The following is a 21664-nucleotide window of genomic DNA, read 5'->3' as shown; positions in this document are numbered from 1 at the left end:
ATCTGAGTTTTTAAAGTGGAAAATGTGTTAATATGTGAGGGTTGCTAACTAGAAGACAATTGAAGAATAATCATATCTTCTATTGTTGATTTTAGTAATCCTCCTATAACTGATTTGATTCTTCTAAGCTTGTCTTTGTGATAATATAACGACGTTAATGCAAGTTTTGAAAAAGGTTGTAGAATTCCTTTGATGCATGTAAATGAAATTTTGTAGCAGACATTGATATTCTATAACAAACTTTTATAATAGACCTTTGGTACTTGTCTACATATTCTTGAGCATACTTTGATATTTTGAGTAGGAAGCACCCTTTATTGAAGTCTTGAAGCAAGCTATGCAGGACATTGTAAGGGTATATGTGGTATTGATTTGAGGTATGAAGTTTGAGTTTTTTTTGAAGTGATTGAATGTATTATAATTGGGTCATTGTCCTTGGTATGGGATCCCAAGAAGTTATTATTTCATCTCTTACTCTATAGGGTGGCAGGGTGGTGCTAAACAAAGAAGTTGTAGCTTCCTTCAGGAGGTTGTCCCCTCCTTCCAATGGATGTTGATAAACCAAGGGTTGTAGCTCCTTCCAATAGTGGTCGATACATTTCTTATGGTTGTAGCCCTTCTAGAAGTTGTAGCTTCCCTTGTAATATAAATATATTGTTCATATATATCTTGTGTTCCTTTGATGTGATGTTATTGGTTAATTATTTTGATACTTAAATTATTGAAATTGATGAAATATTGATTCAGCCCCCGTCAATATTTCCAACAATACTAATCAACTTGTCTCACAGTTGAGGTATGCACACCCAATGTTATGCTACATGTCTTACTTGGCTACAATCGTGCTCACATGATAACCTCACGTTGTCTCAATATGGGTGTGTGTTCCTTGTCACACTCAACATGTTAATCTCACTTGGGCATGCACACTCCTCGTTGTGCCCAACTCGTCATGTCGTCTTGTCTAATGGTGTAATTCCTGCATGCTCGTGGTGACAATTTGGGACGTGGGCATGCTTGCATGCCCAAGGGCCAAACAGTTTGTGAATTGTGACACTAGCCTTTGGCTAAGAAACCATGACCCATGAGCATCTAAGTTGTCAAAATGACTTGGGATCATGCTCAACCTAGGCCACACCAACCCATAACATGGATGGTCTTTTTGTACCCATAAAGTTTCGAACCAATGACAATCACACAAGGAGTGTCTTAACATAACATGTGTCGTTCACTATATTCTATGTCTCATGGGTTTAAAACACACAAATTATTAAAATCATATAATTTTAAAATTTACATAAAATATTAGAAAAAATATATTTACCATTGTTTAATTTTTTATTTTTATTTTTGGTATTTTTAAGTTCAAGTTAAAGATAGAAGCTTAAATGATATTTGTGAGCCATAGATATTATAATTCCATTTAAATTTAAAAAGATATTAAAATAAATATTTTATGATTAATATTTCAATCATCTCTCAAGTTTCATTCCCAAATTCAAATGACAAAATGAATTAATCATGAATTGGAAGACAATCCCTATAATGTGAAACTCTCAAAATAGACGCTTAACCTTGGATTATAGTGGCTAATGATTGAATAGCTCGATTTGGAGGACAATTTTTTCATATAGCAATGGGTTGAAGTATTTTAGGACTAATTTAGATCTATTCTAAATATCGAGTGATCAAATCTTTTTTCACCTAAAAAAAGTTGTACTTCAAAAAGTCTGATCCCTCTTGACTCTTGATAGATCCAGATTTAAAATAGATCTAGATTGATTTCATTTCTAAAATAAAAATATTTATTAATAAAAATTTATTTATTATTTTATTAATTTTAATAAATTTATTTATTATTTATTAATTTAAAAATATATATATATAAAATTATTTTAATTTAAATTCTCCTCTCATTTTAATTTCATAAAATTTAATTTTCAAAATTTTATAAATTAAAATTTGATTAGAACTGAATCCTATATTATAAATAAAGTTAAACATGAAAAAATAAATATAAAAAATAAATTAAATTCAAAAAAATAAAAATATAACTAGAAATAATTTGGAATAAATATTGGTATTCTAATTTTTATTCATATTTATAATATCTTTTCAATATATAATATTATTTTCAAAATTTTCATGACATACACCTACTAATGGATATGATCAATAATCTCTTTTCAATATATAATATTATTTGCAAAGTTTTCATGACATACACCTACTCATGGATATGATCAATTGTGATACTATGATAAAACTATGATCAATTGTGATAAAACTACTCATATTTTTAAACTTTTATAAGCAAAATGAAATTCTAAAAATAACTAATTTTCATTTTTTTTAATATATATCAAGTACCAAAATAATAATTAACAAAAATTAAAACATATATGGATAATTAACGTCATAGAAAATAGTAAGGAGATTCACCGAACGAACTAACGGATGTAATATATTTAATTTGTGATCGATGCTTGATATTTAATTTAAACAATTCACAATAATATATTTCATATTTCATGTAATTTTTTTGGTCAAATTAGGAAGCTAAATAAGTACACATAAAATATATAATTATTTTCTATGATGTAATAGTTTGAGTTAAGAGTTTATAGAAGGAATAGGTTAATGGCTTAATACTTAGAGGTATTTGGAATTAGTGGCTTATTTTTTTAAGGACCATTAACTAGTTATTTGAGTCTGTGTGGTTTTCTTTGAATAATAGTGATGAGTAAACTTACATTGGCAAATTAATCAAAACTCAAAAATGACTATCCTCTATTATAATTTTGTAACATAATTTTTTTAATTGTTATATTTTAGAGTTTATTTAAACATATTTTTAAGTTAAATCTAAAATTTATTCGAATCACAATTTTGAAATAATAGAAGTGGCTATGCTAAATAAAGAATGAATCACAATGGACTTAAATATCCTACCAAAAACAATAGAGGTATATTACTCTAAATAAATTATTAATAATGTAACAATAATGTCCATCTAATCTCACCGGACAGCATGGAAAACCATAAATATATAATAACTCTTAATAATTGGTCAATAATGTACATCTACTCTTACTAGTCAGCATTAAATGCTACACATGGTCGGTATCCCACTCAATAATTTGTTAATAATCGAACAATCTATATCTACCCTTACCAGGCACAATTGAATGCTTCAGATCAATAGTTAATAATCCGTTAATAATCGAACAGTTTATATCAACTCTCACCCGGCAGCAATGAATGTGGCAGATGGGTAGTCTTTGTAGAAAGTGTACCTTTTTATGTAATTAAATTGCAGTTTTTTTGTAAGTTGAAAAGGTGAATTTTTTTGTGTTTTATTCACATCCCGTGTTTTATTTTTTCTTTTTAAACATAAATTTGTCTATACTCATTTGGAGATCACATATTTTATGTTACGGTGGGACATTATATATTTTATTTTATAGTTTAAATTGAGTTTTAAAATATAAAAATAAATCAAAATTTTAGAGTTTTATAATTTAAATTATGTTTTAAAATATAAAAAATGATTTAAAATCTTAAAATATTTTTTAACATATTTATATATTAATTTCTACTTAAATAAAAAAATATCTATACAATATACAAAAACTTTACAACTTTAATAATATACTATTCCATTCTAAAATACTAATAAACATCTCCCCCATGGGTGAGAAGCGAAGAGGATGGTGTTCATGAGGGAACGTGTGGGTGTTCATGTTAGGCACGTGGCTTTAGGTGGCGGGTTGGCCTCCCTATCCTCCCATAACACTTTGAGTATGGGAAAGAGTAAATTTTGTTGTGTGAGGTTTCATGTCGCTCTGGGTCTCGAGGGTGGTGGCAAGTATCTGAATGTTATGGAGGGTGGCAGCGGTATTCGTTGCGCATTCTGCGTATGCGCGAGTATTGTTGTATGTGGTGCAGGCATTGTAGGAAGAAGCGGGAGTTGCAGAGGTTCCCCTATCGGGCAAGGGGACGACATCGCCATCAACATTTCCTTCCCTACTTTCGGGTGTGTGTCGTTGTTAATTACCGAATTGGACTTAGTCACTATGAGTGTGCAAGGAAAACAGGGTATGGTTATTTGTTTGGGGTGGTATTCTGTTGTTTTTGTTTCATCTTGCGTAGTTTTAGTCTGTGTCGGGTGGGAACTAGTTTTTTCTGGAACAGGCGAGTAGTAGTGGTCTTCTTCGGTCCATTTACAGGCTTTTGTGTTGTTGGGTGGATCCATTGGAGCGACAATCTCGAACTCTGGTTAGTGGGACTCGCAAGTGGCCGCTTCACGGGAGCTACATATTTCTGGCTCGTGGTGGGTGGTTGTTTTGTGTATAGTGTGTTCTTGGCACGGTGGGGTGTGGAGGTTCAGCCGGGGCTGGTGGTGTCTCCTTTTGTGCAGGAAGTTCGGGCAGTATTGGGCGGGTGGTCCTTTGTTCATTCCAGAGGTGTCGGGAAGCCAACCATGCACCTTGTTCCTTACTCAGGGCATTTATGCAGGCCAATTCGAGCAGTTCTGGCATAGACATGTTGAGGTCTAGGCTCGAGATGGTGAGTGGCAGCGGTGGCCCAGTTCAAGGTGGTCAAAGCAGTGGTGGGTCGAGTCACGCACATCGGGGGGCAGAGGAGGTGGGCAGTCGGGGCACTCTGAGTGCATAGGCCCTGTTGCTCAGGGTGGTAGGCATGGGGGCTCAGCGTTGGGTCAAGGTGGCCACATTTCTCCTGTCGAGTAGCGAGGGGGCTCGACTCGTCGTGGTGTTTATGGCCGTCGTGTGCTGACAGGTCATGGTGGTCATGGTCAACAACAGGTTTGTTGTGTTGAACGATGTCGGGACTTGATTCAGTCAATTCTAGAGCCTCTAGAGACTTCAAAGGGGGTTCGACGGGAGGAGCATATTGAATTGATAACAACTTTGAACAAAATGCATTACTTCTAGTGCCATGTCCGAGAGCGTGTAGTGGTGGTCTAGCGAGGCCAGAATTTGTTATTGGAGAAGGTTGAGAAGTTGGAGGTCTGGATGTCCCATTTCGAGGTGCATGTCCAATGCTCCTTTCATCCTCCGCTGCCTCCTAGAATAGCTCCTGACAACCCATCCTTTCATCCTCCGGCGCCTTCTGGAATAGCTTCGGACAACCCAATCTCTATCACTTTTGACGACTAGCAAGGATACAAGTGTTTTATATGTTATGTTCATCCATTGGTGCCTAAGGCTTCTTAAGTTGTAGACTATGTCTCTTTATGGTTTTTGATTTCATTGTCATATGCTTTCAGCGGTAGTCAACAAACCTGGTGGGGGTGAGACTACTTGCATTTTTCTTCTGATATACCTCTTTTTGGAACCATGAATAAAAATTTTTTGTAAACAAATAAACATCTTGGTTAGTCATTAGCATATTCAAACGTCTAACACTTTGAAATCCCATGCACCATAGGATCCTTAGATGCACCATAGTACGACTACTCTTTGGGAATAAACTCACTCAATGATAAGTTTTTAAATTTTATTTGAAAAACACATTAATATAATAAAAATTAAGGTATATCACTTAAATATCCCTAGATGCACCCTAGCACAACAATAAACTCACTTAATGATAAATTTTTACATTTCATTTGAAAAACACATTAATATAATAAAAATTAAATAAGTTATATTACTTAAATGTATATTTAATTGTAACAATTCAAATTTTAAAATTGGAAATTAACCATGTAACTATGCATTTTTGTTTAATTATGTTAATATGTATGTTTATTTCAAAATTTTAATTTAAATATCAATAATTATTAGGTGGATGGTAAGAATATAATCTCTATAAAATATTCTTAATAATATACACAAATCAAAGGCTGAAATTTATTTTCAAAGTAGTTGCGCTTTTTTGTCCTTTTAATTAAATTCATTAATTAAAAAAATGCCATATATGTCAGATGGATTGAGTTATGGTATTTTTGGGCATGTGGTATTGATAAACCATGATATTATAACAAAGTCTATATGTAGATTAATAATCTCCATAATAAAGTGGGTTATGGTAAAGAAATCTTGTTACATGTTTAATTTTTTTTTAAATGTATGTATGTTTAAATTATATATTAATTTTTTATTGTATCAATAATAATTATTATCTTAAATAAAATTATAATTTAGTTAATTATTACCTATTTTTTTAAATGTATATATGCTTATATAGTGATTTTTTTTGTCTATTTTAATAATTAGTATTATTTTAAATAAAATTATATATATATTAAAATAAGTATTTTTATGTTTATTATGAATTCATATTTATTAGCATTCATCAATCATTCAATTTATATGATTACACAAGTAATATAAATAATTATAAATTTCTATTTATTAGATAAAAAAAATTTAACCTGACAATTTTAAAATTAAAAATTACTTATATAATTAAAAAAACTTTTTAATCATAAAAATAATCACAAATTTTTACTCTTAAAACAGTTGGAGAAGAGTCACTCTTACCTTCCTTAAAAAATTAAGGAATTTAATAACCATTTTTCACAATGAAACTTGAAAAATTTAACATTCAGCTTTCTCTACCTTGTTTTCCATATTTACTCTAAAAGCTGCTACCCTCTTTGCCATGCTCATCAAAGTAATCAACACGTTAAAATCTGGTACCAAACGTTAACTTTAACACGTTAAAACGTTAACTTTAACACGTTAACTTTTACTCTAAAAGCTCCTACCCTCTTTGCCATGCTCATCAAAGTAATCAACACGTTAAAATCTTAAAGTAATCAAAACGTTAACTTTTATTTGATTGAAACATGTAATGGTGTCGTGGCATGATTTTAGTTCTAGAAGATCTAGCTCTGAAAAAAAGCGATGACGCTATCATAGAGCTTCTCCTTGCCATCAATGGCGTAGAGGAAGTCCAAATGGGCAAATTTGGGCTTGAAAACATATTTGTATCCCTCTCTCAACTCACACTTCAGTTTTTCCACGTCTCGTAGGTCTGCAAGAGGGTCTGCACCTCCAGAAGCGAGGAACAAGTTTTGGGTGGGCACTCTGGACAGATCATATGCCGGAGGATACATGGAATTATACCTCTGATTGTTCTCTGCAGCTCCATAATCATATTTCTGAAACTTGTTTGCTCTATACACTGCATGCACCGATGGCAACCAATTTGTTTAAAAACTAATTTGAGATTTGGGATTTTTTTTTTAAAACCAATATGGTTTAATGTTTCAAACAATTTAATATGATTCATCTAAAAAAACATAATAAAATATTTATATATAGTTACTACTCACATTGAGCTAAATGAATTAAGTTCTTAGCTGAGGTAGCCTCTGAAGTCTCATACATCCCACTTCTAGAAATGTTAAGGCAGCAGTTTATTCCTACAGTACATGTCCACTTCAAGAGTTTTAGTGTTTGGATTTGATGAAAGTAACAAAGTTTGTTATTAGTATTTTGCTGTTACTATTACATCAGATATAATTATATGGCATATTTTCAACAAATTAATTATTATATCATATACATTTCTAAAAAATTAATTATTAATCAAGTATTTGAAGTAAGATTTTTTGAATTTTTTTTATTAAATATTAATACCTGTAAAAGTGGACGTAAGACTATTAATACACAGCACATTTTCTCTGAGACATATAAGATCAATAATTTGCTGTCCTGTTATCGGCCTGTAACAAAAAAAAATTCAAACAAAAAATTCAGCTTCTTCTTTGTTCTAGTTGAAATGAACTGTTTTGAGAATATTCTAGAATATGATGCAAAGCAGCTTAGCTAGTCAATTATTTAATCTAGTTCCTATGATCACATTCCAAAATCTACTATCAACTTAAGATTCCAAAATCGGAAATAAATTTAGAATTCCAAAATCTGCAATTAAAATAAAGATAAATCGTTGAGAGAGATTTTTTGGCGAAAATCACATGAGAAACCATTTGTCGACGCGTTTCGAACCGAAACCATTTGTCGACGCATTTCGAACCAACCAGTGTGGTTCATTGTCAGGAAACCATTTGTGGACGCGTTTCCAACCAGTGTGGTTCATCGTCAGGACAAGTTGTCCTGACGATGAACCACACTGGTTGGTTTGAAACGCGTTGACAAATGGTTTCTCATGTGATTTTCGCCGAAAAATCTCTCTCAAACTTGTTATGGATCACAGAAGCCTCAGCTCTACAAGATAAATCTTATTCCATGTATAAATTAAAAAAATACTAAACTTTTCTATACTCACGTTTTTGTGCTAAACGCATAGATTCTGAAGTCTTCAAGTAGCTGCCATGATGAACCAGACAGATGAGAATAAGAAGAAGAGAGTTTAATAGAAACACAGAGTTAGAAGGGACTGCTATCAGGGTTCACCTGGCCCACATTTAGAACGTTTCCAGCAACTGCTATCGGCGAAAACATATGAGAGTCATAAGCAACTGGAGCCAATAATGCCACTTTGTCCACAATATCCACTAAAAGCCCTTCACTTAAAGCAGCCAGGGCGCATTGAGCTCCCTGAAAATTATTCCAGGCCAAATGCTTTAGCAAACAATGAGCTTATTATTCTGTTAAAAAACTAGTTCATTATCTGGTCCTGCCAAGCTATAAATAAACTTATAATAACTACCTGAGAGTGGCCGATGAGATGAACTTTTCGGTTTGTAATGTTGTGCACTAGGTACATCATGCTGGGAAGGTCAAAGGCTGCCAATTCATCCAAGCTCCAATCCCAGTATGCCTGAGGAGTTGATTATCCATATATCATTAGTATCACATATCACAGCATCCAGAAACCATGGATTTTTCATTGGCTATACCTACTAAATTTTCCAGAAATTCATAGCAGATGGATAAATCGGAAAGTTATTATTATTATTTTTTTTATATACATTTAATGGTTATCCTGGTATGGATAGTAGATTTGGAAAATATTTTAAAATTGGATTTACAATTGTGAGATCAAAAAATTAACAGGTTCCTATTAATTAATTGTATTTCATAATATTTTTGAAATTTATATTCAAGTTAATTTCTAAGATCAATAAATTCAGAAAATACATAATTTGTGCAAAGAGATAAAAATATTAGTAATCATCATAATCAAATTGTAAGTTTCACTTCCTATTAATTAATTGTATTTCATAATATTTTTGAAATTTATATTAAAGTTAATTTCTAAAATCAATAAATTCAGAAAATACATAATTTGTGCAAAGAGATAAAAATATTAGTAAACATCATAATCAAATTGTAAGTTTCACTTCCTGCTAGCTCAATTACGGAGCCTGATTCTCGAAAGTAACTCAATTAGAAAGCCTGATCTTGAAAGTGTGAGTGAGATCCAAAAACTAACGCATCTCTATCTCTACATTCCAACCACTGAGTGACTCTAGAGACAGAAGTAAGATCAAAATATTAACCCACCCCTGTCAGCCGCTTTCCAACCACTGACCCTGATCTAGAGAATGTCCAGAGAGGAGTGAAATTGATGTTAATTTCTAAAATTAATAAATGCAAAATCATTTTTTCAGACGGAAAATCAACATATAGCGAGGCCAGCAGATTTTTACAACATATGGCCGAAAGCCAGCAGATTTTTACAGCATACGGCATAGCCGTAACAAATCGTCCATAAGGCCGAAGCCAACAGATGACCAAAGGGCAGTCCACAGAAACACTGCCCCAGGATTTGATCCCGGCTGAGGGGAGCGAAAGCCATCCCGCCCAGCCGTCTAATAAATGCAAAATAATATGCTCAACCAGGGAGCAAAAATTAACCCACCCTCAAATCACCCCTATCCCTTGCATTCCAACCAGTGATCCTGATCATGAGAGTGTCCAGAGACAATGTGAGATTCAAGTTAGTTTCTAAGATTAATAAATGTGGAATAATATCTGAGATTCAAGTTAATTTCTGAGATTAATAAATCTAGAAGAATATGTTCAACCAACTCATGACCTTTCAATAATAGAGATAAACATGTTAACTATAAAAATTCAGCTAACTAAACTAACCCCCTTGAAACGCTTGTTCAAATTGTTACTGGATAGCAGAAAGATATATGAACCATGGTGATATACCTCATCTAATTCTGTCAAGTATTCATGGCCATAGCTGTAACTCGTGGTGCGAGCATTCCCAATCCAAACATCGTAGCCTGCATCTGCCAGAACAAACGCAGGGGACACATCGGCTTGATCAGGGGGATTCACCACCCAAGAGATTCCACTCTGCCATAGAGTTCTCAAATCAGTGGGGCCTTCGAGAAATTCAAACAAAACAGAAAGAGCTAAAAGGTTTGGTCACATAGTGTTCATTGCAGATTTTTAGAATATCTCTGATTCGAGAGAGAGTCCATTAAACAATGGAGTTTTTTCGTGATATCTGAATTCTGAAATATTTTCAGAATCTGCAGATTAAAAATACCTATATCAAATTAATTTATACATACTGTTAAAATGCCATGGTTAAAGAAAATAGGACTGTTTCGATTGGATTTAGATGGGAATGCCCGAGAATAGATCCTCTGAACTCCCAACCGAAAGCCATCTACAGTTGTAGTCTGCAACAAATACAATAATTGTTTTTTCAACTGAAGAAACTGTGCAATAAATACAATAATTATCCTCAGAAAACCAGAGAAACCAAATAAACCATTTGGTTTAAGCTGCATAATATCAATGTGAATTCACTGTGTCCATTAATTTTATACCTTGTATTCCTGGCAACCATATTTAGAATAATAAGGTTGCACGAGTGTGGCGCAGAAACGGCCTGGCTCCTGCGCTCCGCTGACAAAGAAGGTATTTGAATTGAAACCAATACAGAAAAGTAAACCAAATATCATTTTCCACGCCTCCATAAATGCCCGCCCACCAGAAGAACAGTGAAAGGCTGCACTTCTCACAGATGCTCTCAGATCTGTGTTCATAGAAATCACAAATCCTTTTTATGTAAACAACTTCAAGATAATTTTAATTTGAAACCACACAAAGGCACAGGACAGGTTTATGTAACTATAACTTCCAGGAGATTGGCTCCCAACAGACCAAGGTGATTCACCCTACTCTGGCCATTGCAGAGATGGTGCAGAAAGAAAATGTATGCTGTCTTTTATAATTGACTCTTCACATATTTGCAGATTTATTTTTAGTTTAATCTATTTAATAAATAAATATATATATATAATTAATAAGGGAAAAACAAATTCATTTATATATTTAGTTTTTCTTTCATGGTCATAAAATATGACACGTTATCGTAATTTAGGATGTTAATTCTTTATTGATGGGTGTTTTTGATTTTTTAAATATTTGATATATATAAAAATATATATACAGTTATTTCATAAAAATGTACGTCAAAAAGATTTCATAAAAATCTATGTTAAAATATTAATGTTTTTAATTTTTTTTTAAGTATTTACATATATAACTATTGATTGATGTTTTTGATTTTTTAAATATTCCATATATTTAAAATATATATACAAATATCTCATAAAAATGTATTTCAAAAAGATTTTATAGAAATGTACTTTAAAATATTGATGTTTTTTATCTTTTAAGTATTTACAAATATAATCATTGATTGATGTTTTTTTAGTTTTTAAGTATTTACAAATATAACCATTGATTGATGTTTTTGACTTTTTAAATATTCGATATATTTAAAAATATATATACAAATATTTCATAAATATGTATGTCAAAAAGATTCTATAGAAATGTATGTGAAAATATAGATGTTTTTTATTTTTTAAGTATTTACAAATATAACCGTTGATTGATGTTTTTGACTTTTTAAATATTCGATATATTTAAAAATATATATACAAATATTTCATAAATATGTATGTCAAAAAGATTCTATAGAAATGTATGTGAAAATATAGATGTTTTTTATTTTTTAAATATTTACAACTATAACCATTGATTGATGTTTTTGACTTTTTAAATATTCGATATATTTAAAAATATATATACAAATATTTCATAAATATGTATGTCAAAAAGATTCTATAGAAATGTATGTGAAAATATAGATATTTTTTTTTTTTTAAGTATTTACAAATATGACCATTCATTGATTTTTTTGACTTTTTAAATATTCGATATATTTAAAAATATATATACAAATATTTCATAAATATGTATGTCAAAAAGATTCTATAGAAATGTACGTGAAAATATAGATGTTTTTTATTTTTTAAGTATTTACAAATATAACTATTGATTGATGTTTTTTATTTTATTGATGTTTCTTATTTTTTAAGTATTTACAAATATAACCATTGATTGATGTTTTTCATTTTTTAAATATTTGATATATTTAAAAATATATATACAAATATTTCATAAAAATGTATGTCAAAAAGATTTCATCGAAATGTATGTTAAATTATTGATGTTTTTTATTTTTAAAGTATTTAATATATTTAAAAAGAATGTATAAAAATATTTCATAAAAACATATTTTAAATTTTTATTTTTTTGGAAATTTTTTGTATTACAATACTATATTATAAAATTTGTTATTTCTTTTTAAAGGATAGTTAGGTTTTAATGAAAGAAGTCATGAAAGAAAAACTATATTAGATCTTGCAAAGTTCTCAAAGGATAAAAATCTAAGACTAGATTATCTTTATATGGAATTATTTATAGGATGTTACAAATATTTATATGGATTTGCATAATGAGAAATTTAGGCAATCTCATTATGCAAATCCATCTCTAAAATCATATAAAATGTAACTAAAATATTTTATTAGAACAAATTTGTAGAGAAAAAAAGGTTTTTAGAGGGAAGGTAGATTCATGAGGCCCACATGATAGCTCAAGAAAGTATTCATTCAATAAAAATTATGAATAAAAGTTTGATGACAATTAAAGAAGACTTATCCAAAGTGTATGACCAGGTAAACTAGTTTGGACCACACCCACCAATCAAACTAATCCAAACCTAACCTCGAGGGCATCGAACATGTGACCTCCCAATGGCAAGGTGCTTTAGCAACGAGATCCTTGACCAATTGAGCTAACCCTCGGGGCTCTATCATTCATATTAATTATTGAGCGATTAAGTATTTCAATTAAAGAAGTAATGGAAAATGGTAGCTTCAAAAGATTATTTATTACATCATCATGTACTATCACACATCTACTATTTGTAGATGATATTTTGATTTTTTATGAAGGTATTATATGGGTAATTGAGAATTTCAAAGGCATAATAGAGTTATTTTGTAAGGAAATAGGAATGATAATAAATATGGAAAAATCCACTTTATGAGGGATATCTAAGAAGGAAAAGGGCCAATTTAATCAATTATTTATTTACAAAATAATAGAGTTAGATTAATGTCTAAAGTGCTTGGGTTTATTTTTTAAGCTAAAACTATATAAAAAATGCAGCTAATAGTGGTTGATTGCTAAAGTGGAAAAGGAATTAAGCATATGGTGTAATCAATGGCTCTTTACGGGGGGTTGTTTGGTATTGGTAAAAGCAGTGTTTGAAGCAATTTTAGTTTATTGGATATCACTTGCTTGGATACCATAGGGATTTTTAGAACAGATCAGGTGACTATTCTATAAACTCATTTGGTTAGGATATCAAAAGAAGAAAGGTTTTCTACCTACATTTTAGGAAAACTATATTTACTAAAATTTAATGGAGGTTGGGTGCTAAAGAACCCCTTTCTCTTCTCTGTGGCACATCTTGCAAAAAAGTGTGGAGATTATCAAGTTTGTGGGTATAAGTAATAAGATATAAGTATATGCCTCATGACTCAATGGAAGATTGGGTAATAAATCCTTTTTAACAAGCACATATTGCTTCAATAGTTTGGAAATATGTAAAGTGTGCATTTTATCTAGTTGGCAACCGGTTGATTTGGAAAACTAATAGAGATGAAGTACAAATTAGTTTGATCCATGGGTAGAAACCACATGTTTGAATATATTACCCCCTTGGATGATATAAGAGCTAAGAAGCAAAGATTAATAAATGCCTAACCATGTTGTTAGCTATGAAAGGTCATCGATTTAGCATCAACATTGGCTGTATTAGGAAGAGATAGACATGGGAGAGGAATGCGTTGAGTCATGGAGAATGTACATAAACATATATATTTTTTGTAAGTCAAGATATCTATATTATGAAAGATAACAACAATGATTACATTTTCTCAAAAACCTACTAGCTTCACTCTTGCCAGATTTATTGGTCACTAGGTAGATCCCCAAACAAATGGCTATTTTTCAAAACAGTATAATAAACTAAAATGTGAAAGGCCAATTATACCAGAAGATGTTCCAAATAAAAATATACCCACCAGTCATTAAGCATCAAAGGAGTTGACAAGAGCAATATGATCAGAACTAGCGCCTAGAGATTGAGGAGGTATAAATTCATAATGTACGTGCTTTTCGATATGGGCCATCCTTCATTCAAAGTGATCCAACTTCTTGTGTATGCACCACCACCCTCTCTAAATTTTGGTCAAGCGATCTTACATTTTCCACCGATTGTGTTGTAGATAATCCATGAAATTTATTACCACATTTCGATCATCATGTTGATCCCTGTTGATGTGTTCCGAAAGGCGAGTTACATGATAGGGTTGGCTATCAAGAGTCTCTAGATAAGGGGCCTAGACTTCACTTCTAGGTGGGTGGGGTTGGTGGGGTTCAACTTCCTCATCATGGCTTGGGTCTCCCATCCTATGACTTTCATGTTGGCCATGATCTCCCACCACCCTTCTCACCCAATTGTGAAAATGTGAGAAATCTACCTAACCAAAATAACTTAGCTCACAACTCTTTTACTAATGGCCCACAAAGTACTAATTGCAACAAAGCCCCAAACCCTTACATTCTGGTTCTCGCACAAAGAGAATGTCTTGTGGGAATGATCTATGATAATAAGTTTGCACTGGAAGAAAGGGACATGACCCCCTCGCCTATACCTCAAAGTCACAAAATACAACATCACACAATAAACCAAGTAAGCCCAAGATCTGAACTAGGTTACAAGCTCCAAGCCCCTAGATTCGATCCTAGAGCCATTAACATGTCTCCAAAAAAGCCTAACAACACCAAATATTTCCAAATATGAAGAAACCCTCCGATTTAGATAATCCCAATAATTTTAACTCGAGATATCCTACCTCTAGCTTGATTTTCCGAAGGAATAAATTTCCCTGACTTTCTCTAGATGAGCTTCTCAAACCACCACTAGTACACTTAAGGCATGGAAATCCAACCCCCACAATAGTAGAGAGTGCGAGTAGAATTAACTTTTAAAAACTAGCATGCTCATAGATAAAGGAAGCACCTAAAAACACTATGAGTTGAGTAAGGAAATCAAGCTAACAAATTAGAATGTCATGCCTCTCATTGAGCCCGAAAAGTCGAAGACAATTTTCACAGGAAATCCAATATGCACTAGGCCCTGGAGTGAAAATTTTCCTCACAAACTTCGCGAGATGAAGCTGAATTATAGCCTATGATGCCAAGATCCCAAATGTACAACCAATAAACCAACATTCCTCTAAAAAAAATTTCCCCAGTACCAAGGCTAACTCCTCACATCCCTGCTACCAGTCTCCTAGAAAACAATTCCTTCCAGAGCTTGGCCTCCTGCTCTGAGAGAACAATGTCGCCTCCAATGAGCTCACATCCCATACCACCTTCAAAATTGTGGGGCTTGCATGCATTACTCCCTAAAGTGTTTCGCAAATGAAATAAACACATTCATGATGCCTTCCCCCGAATACATAAACTCATCACAGAAGAGATTTCAATGTCGCACGAGGCTGCATGGTAGTAGGGTGCCATGCCACTCCTTCTAGTTGACAAGAGGGTTAGTGAGGTGGTAGGCACAGGCATCGTTCCCAAGGCTTTCTAAATATGTCACCCCCATCAAGGAAGAGGTACACAAACATATTAAAAGTCAACAATGTTACATTAATAGAAGTAAAAGATTAATTGATTTTTCAACTAAAACTTGTAGGGATGTATGTCCCAAAATAAGTTACAAAGCTCTCGTTAAAGAAGGAAGAGAGGAACATTAGGTTTGGTGGTGGAGAACTCTATGGAAATTAAAGATCTTCAATGGTCGATTTTAAAAAACATGGAACCCACTTAGGAAGTCCTTCAGACAAGAATTTTATTTAGCTAGGTTGGTTCATCTTATGTTAATTTGTAGAAGATACTATTGTACATATAATCTTGAAGGGTATTTACACCAAGGAGGTATGAAAGGAGGTGGAAAAAATGACAGGGATAAAGTGATCTAGGTGGATATTGGTGGCCACCTGCCTCTTCCACTAACACAACAATTCTTTATCTCCTTGGAAAAATTTCCATGGTATTTTTGTCCCAAAATTCTAGGGCCATTTTGAGGCTCTAAACGATGGCTTTCATAAATTTGGGGGATTAGGGACAAGGTGTTACATAGCCCTAATCAAAGGTTGTATTCATCGAACAATTATTTCCAATGAGCTATTGTGCACTCCAAACAAAGGTTGTATGCAAAAGTTTTGCCCTTGAGAGGTTGATGTACCAACTAACCACCTCAAGGTCCATAAACCTTTTAGCACTTCAACTTCTAGGGTTAGCGTTTTGGACCTCTAATGTTATTTATTTATGTTAAAAGGAACTTATTTTGGTCTTTTGTAATATATTTTACGAATGAATGTAGTTTACAACTCTCTCCCTCCTTTTTCAAAGATAACTACCACCATTCTAGCGAATTTGTGTTCTATAAAATTCTGCTATTTTATTTATTAATAGAAGTTGGGTTATTACTATATTACCATGCTATCTATTATATTTATCTATGTATGTGTTTCATTTCCTTTCCTACCTTTCATTTCATTTCTTGTACAACTTGGATCAATGGTATCAAAGGAATTTTCTCATTATTTCCGGGTTCATGTCCTAGACGAGGTTTAGGTACAGAGAGACGTTGGGTCATGAGATAGTTTCACTTGAGAATAACTATCTCACCAAACCAAGTAACCTCTCATGATAGAACAAAAATGAGATGATGGAGCAGGAGATCCTATCAAGTTGTTTCTCAAGGAGCCACTATTACACTATAAAATACTTCCTCATCAACTCGAAGGAGAAGACCAACTTGGACTGGAAGAAACCCTAAGTTACAAGCCTATTTTCCATGGTAATGCACCCCATAAACCAACAAAGGGCGTGTTAACATGACCCATTAGTGCAACAGACCACATTAACCTAGTCATAAATGCTCTATCTTGCTTATAAGGTCATGTTACCTAACTTTCATGAGATTTGGAAGGCAAATTCCTGAGTTAACTCACTGACACTCTGTAATTTACTCAAGGTTAACTCTAAAAATCTAGAAATATTCGCCCCAAACTTGTCTTTGGAAATTTCATATCGTAAGAGAGGCTAATGAGTAGAGAAAGAGAAATAAAGTAGAGGAAACATCCTCCATCTTTTTGGATTTTTTCCATAGTGAACTAGTGAATAAAATGGAAAATTTTGAGCCTCCCATCGCCTATATATTGGAGGCTAGGCCACTATAATATGGATTAGAATTCGTGCACTATTATTTTGTCGATATATTGTTGAGAGAGAGAGAGAGAGGAGATAGGATATAAGGGAAGGCTTGTTGGAACACCATTGTTGTCTTCTCATAATTACTAATATAAATCTACTGTTGTTCTGCCTATGTCATGGCTCTAATGTTCACATTTTATGTGTTATGATTTGATGATTTAGACTCATGCTTTGTTATTGATGCATTCAATTTATATATGTTGTTACATGTTAGTATGTTGAATTATTGAAGTTTATATATGTTTTGAAGATCACTTATTGTCCTCCTTATGTGTAGGTCTCATTTTTGTAGTTTCCTCAGATTCCTTCTCCGCTACACTAATTGCTCCAATAAATTTGTGTTAAGGACAAGCAGGTAACTCCTTATCATTGCTTGGTCAATTCTTCTCTAAAACTGGCATGTTTGAATGTATATTGCTTAAACAATAGTAGATCCCTTGATCTGTCTTCATTAGATTCTAGGAAGCCTAAGAGGGTTTTCTATCTATCCACCCATGCATTAATCCCTACAACATAATTAACAACTCCACTAGGGATTGTTGTTTGATTCCCAGCTTTGATCTCCTAGACCATGGATCTCTAGCTCTCTTTGCTTCTATCTGGTCTTGTCAACCTAAATTCTTGTCACTCTTCCTACTTGCAACCTATATTTATATTCTCAACCCTTATTTTTACCTTGATCTGACTCTTTTTTTAAGTAGGATTACTATAGCACACCCCTTTTGTGCCTTCCAATGCATTATAACACCCTTCTATCTCACACATAATATGTTACCCCTACTATTAATGCCCTGTGTGCTCTTAAGACCCTTGTTATAGGCACAAACCTCTGTTATCCACTAAATTATATTGATTTTACTATTTGATAGTTTCACTTGTAGTATGATCTTGGGGTTTTTTCTGCTGGGTTCTATTCTTGTTGGTTCTGTGCATGTATATTTTTTCTTTTGGAAAAGTTATATTAATTTCATTAGTTTCAAAAAAAGAAAAGATTTTATTTTTCTTTTTGTCATTTTAGTTGGTTAGTTTTGTCATATTAGGTCTATTATCTTAGCATTGAATGTATTCATTTATTATCTTTGTGTTAGAATTACATTAAGACTATTTGGTTTTGGAAAAGGCATATAGTTACTCTCTCCTTGTTGAAAGTCGTCTTCATCAAAATGAAATTGAAAATCATATTTTTGCATGGTTTGAGTAAGGTCTCACAAATTCCATACGTCAACACCCCCCTTTGAAGAGATTAATCAAGTTCACTTAAAATAAACCTCGTAATAAAAGTAATCAACAACTTTTTTTCAAGATACATGCATATTAACTTAGGATAGGGTATCATGATAGGTTATGTGATTAAACTTCCCAAGACTGAAAAACTTAAACTAAGGTCATTAAAGAGATGAATCCTGTTGCACTCACATCATCCAGGACCGCTCCTCTAACAATGGAGTTAATTGTGAGACAACTTCAAAGTGTGAGAGAAGGTAGCCTGCCTTCAATTGCATTGAAGGGTATTCTATACCAGGATTCCCTTTGGGGATATCGGAGCTGAGTCAGGGACTCGAGTGTCCTGCCCACTCAACATATTGTCTACGACCGTGTCACCCCTAGTGGTGTTTGTGATTTGAGGTGACGTTAGTGAACATACTTTTAGGGATGAACACAGGGTGACTGGGGTGGGCTTCCTTGGTACCTAAACAGATGAAGCTACTCCATCTTTGGTTTATTGGGAGGTTACTCAACCTCACAAGAGTGCTTGGCCCCTTCTTATCAAGGTTTGGGTGAAGCTCAAGAGTAATAATAATTTTTTCATTAGACCAACTCTCTCATATAACCCTTTGATACTGGGTTTCATCTCCAGCTAATTATGGCTATCAAAAGAATCTTTTTACTCTGTTGCTTGCTAATTTCCTTTAGTTTTTTTTTTTTTTTTTTATGTGTCTTCTCTTTGGTACTCAGACTAATATATATATCACACTTAATTTAAAATTTTGTTAAAATATATCTTTCACCACTGCTACCTTCAGCCCTCATCATCTGTCTAGGTGACAACGAGGTCTTCCTCCATTGTCTGCAGAGGAATTTTCAAGCTTCTGTGAATAATATTCCCCCTCTACACAAGGGAACAAATCTCCATTATCAAATACTAAATCACACGGTACTTCCGAAGAGAATCTTTTACCAAATAACTTCATTATTGAAGGCGTCTTCCCTCGCTTTAATCCTCCACTTACTAATACTCTTGGGCCTATTTTGGTTTAGGTTTCACCCTTTCCGGTCATGTATTCATCTGTTTCCACTCCCATTGTCTCAATGAATGCTAGTGGGTTGTGGTATTTTGTGGACACTTTTTCTCCACCACCACTTTGCCTGCCTATAACCAGCTCAATACTATTTATTGGTTATCCTACTACTTAGACTATGCCTAGTCCAGCCATTCCAGCTACACCTACTATGGCTAGATTTCAGCATCCTCATGTCTCCACCGTTTTTGTGTCAGCTCTTAGACCTTCGGCTATCACCCCTATCAGTTTTGTTAGTACGACTACCTTCAAAAATCCGTTTTTTTATAATCCTTTGTTAATTTCTGACCCCCAGGCCATTATGTAATGGGGGAATGTTTCTAGTGTGTACATACTCGTTGGGGACATGACGGTCCTTATACCTCCCATGGTACAATCTAGTCCTTCACTGATTGATTTGTTCCCTCCCAGTGGACATTCTACGGGTGGTGGTCCTGCACCCACTATGCCTTATGTGGCTAACAATATCCCTCAACCTAATCTTGTTGTATCTATCTAGGTCCCCCCTCCTAAAAAACCATTGATTCAAGGGGGAAACTTCTATCTTGGGTGAAAACAATCCTTTGTTACCCAACTTAGCATGCCGTATGGCCCGCCACTTTGTATGACCAGACCTCCACCATGAGGAAACTATTATGCATTGGAACTTGCATAACCTACTGGAAATCATTTGATGGGAGGGCATCTTGGTCCTTCAGGTCATCCTACATCAATGTGGTCTGATTGAGGGCACCTACGCCTTTTTCGTTCTTTGCCACTTTAGATTTCCCAGATATGTACAAGCTAACGAATGACCCCATCAACCACAAATTACTTTAGCCTCCAATCCTTTATAAACTTTTTGCAAATATCCCAAAGTTTGAAGGAAAATAGGTAGATGACCTAACAACACACGTCATAACTTACGATCTTTGGTGTGTATCAAGCTCTATGATTGACGATAATATCTAGCTCAAATTCTGCCCCTGCACCTTGACTGGAAACGTTGCCAAGTGGTACATTGAGTTACCACGAGCTTCATTGAATATTTCCAATTCCCTTGCTATGGAATTTCTATATCACTTCAGTTACCTATCCACTATGAAACCAAAATGGAACTTCTCACTACCTTACACCAAGAAACTTCCACTCACATCTCTGATCACATCAATGAATGGAAATGTAGATGGAGGATTTTCAAGACCCCCATTCCAGATTACCTCTTAGTAGACTGGTTCTACAAGTCTCTTCTACCCCCCATAGCAAAGGATGTTGCCATGGCTGACGTGGTTATTGAATATCAATATATTCAACTTGCCCAACATTTAGATTTGATTTATTTTCAATTTGGCATGCTATATGATTTTCTTCGTAATGCCCATAGAACTTCCAGTGCTCCAACTACTCAGCAATCTGGTGCTCATGATGACAATATCGTCAGTACCACCTCTGGGTCTACCGTAAAAAAATTGAGTGGGCACGCTTCGAAGTTATATGTTACTGCCGATATCGTTACTACTACCAAATCTATTTCTCCTTCAACCATTGTGACCAACTCTAGGAAGTCTACACCAAAACCCAATGGTAAGAGAAAGAAGGATAAGAAAAAGACAACTCCTTATAAAGAACAATAGACGACCCAAAACAACCCAAATAAGAGAGCCATCGATAAATCTGATAAAGGAAAGGAGAAAGTTTTCAAGTTCCCCTGCAAGATATGCATTGAGGACCATTTGACCTATAAATGTCCTCATCTCCAAGAGTGCA

The 21664-nt window shown here is 33.6% G+C and overlaps 1 protein-coding gene across 2 annotated transcripts; it reads right to left on the bottom strand.

Moving 5' to 3' along the window:
- Positions 1 to 6614: 6614 nt before the first annotated feature.
- Positions 6615 to 11118, bottom strand: LOC149143794 (triacylglycerol lipase 2-like). Of its 2 annotated transcripts, XM_089448861.1 has the most exons (9): positions 10733 to 11118; positions 10472 to 10582; positions 10101 to 10250; positions 8647 to 8757; positions 8391 to 8534; positions 8263 to 8303; positions 7614 to 7699; positions 7307 to 7396; positions 6617 to 7155 (listed from the first exon to the last, which is right to left on the bottom strand). In XM_089448861.1, exons 1-9 carry the CDS (start codon positions 10949 to 10951, stop codon positions 6857 to 6859), a joined length of 1251 nt encoding a protein of 416 aa, XP_089304987.1. In that variant the 5' UTR covers positions 10952 to 11118; the 3' UTR covers positions 6617 to 6856. The 2 variants fall into 2 exon arrangements, with proteins under 2 accessions (XP_089304988.1, XP_089304987.1); XM_089448862.1 differs by lacking the exon at positions 7307 to 7396 and having other exon boundaries at positions 6615 to 7155.
- Positions 11119 to 21664: the final 10546 nt, after the last annotated feature.

Source organism: Pinus tabuliformis, chromosome X (assembly GCF_031772625.1).
Source record: "Pinus tabuliformis cultivar Carrire ecotype Pingquan chromosome X, CPIR1, whole genome shotgun sequence".
Taxonomy (NCBI): Eukaryota; Viridiplantae; Streptophyta; class Pinopsida; order Pinales; family Pinaceae; genus Pinus; species Pinus tabuliformis.
Note: the sequence above shows the minus strand (reverse complement) of the source record. Positions and strands in the feature narration are given on the sequence as shown.

Bases quoted from the DNA above. Each gene is read 5' to 3' on its own strand.
- LOC149143794 (XM_089448861.1), bottom strand. From the start codon at position 10,951: ATGAACACAGATCTGAGAGCATCTGTGAGAAGTGCAGCCTTTCACTGT. The intron at 10,251-10,471 runs GTATGTATAAAT...ACTCTATGGCAG, and splicing joins TTAACCATGGCATTTTAACA to AGTGGAATCTCTTGGGTGGT. The intron at 8,304-8,390 runs GTGAACCCTGAT...TCATCATGGCAG, and splicing joins ACGTTCTAAATGTGGGCCAG to CTACTTGAAGACTTCAGAAT.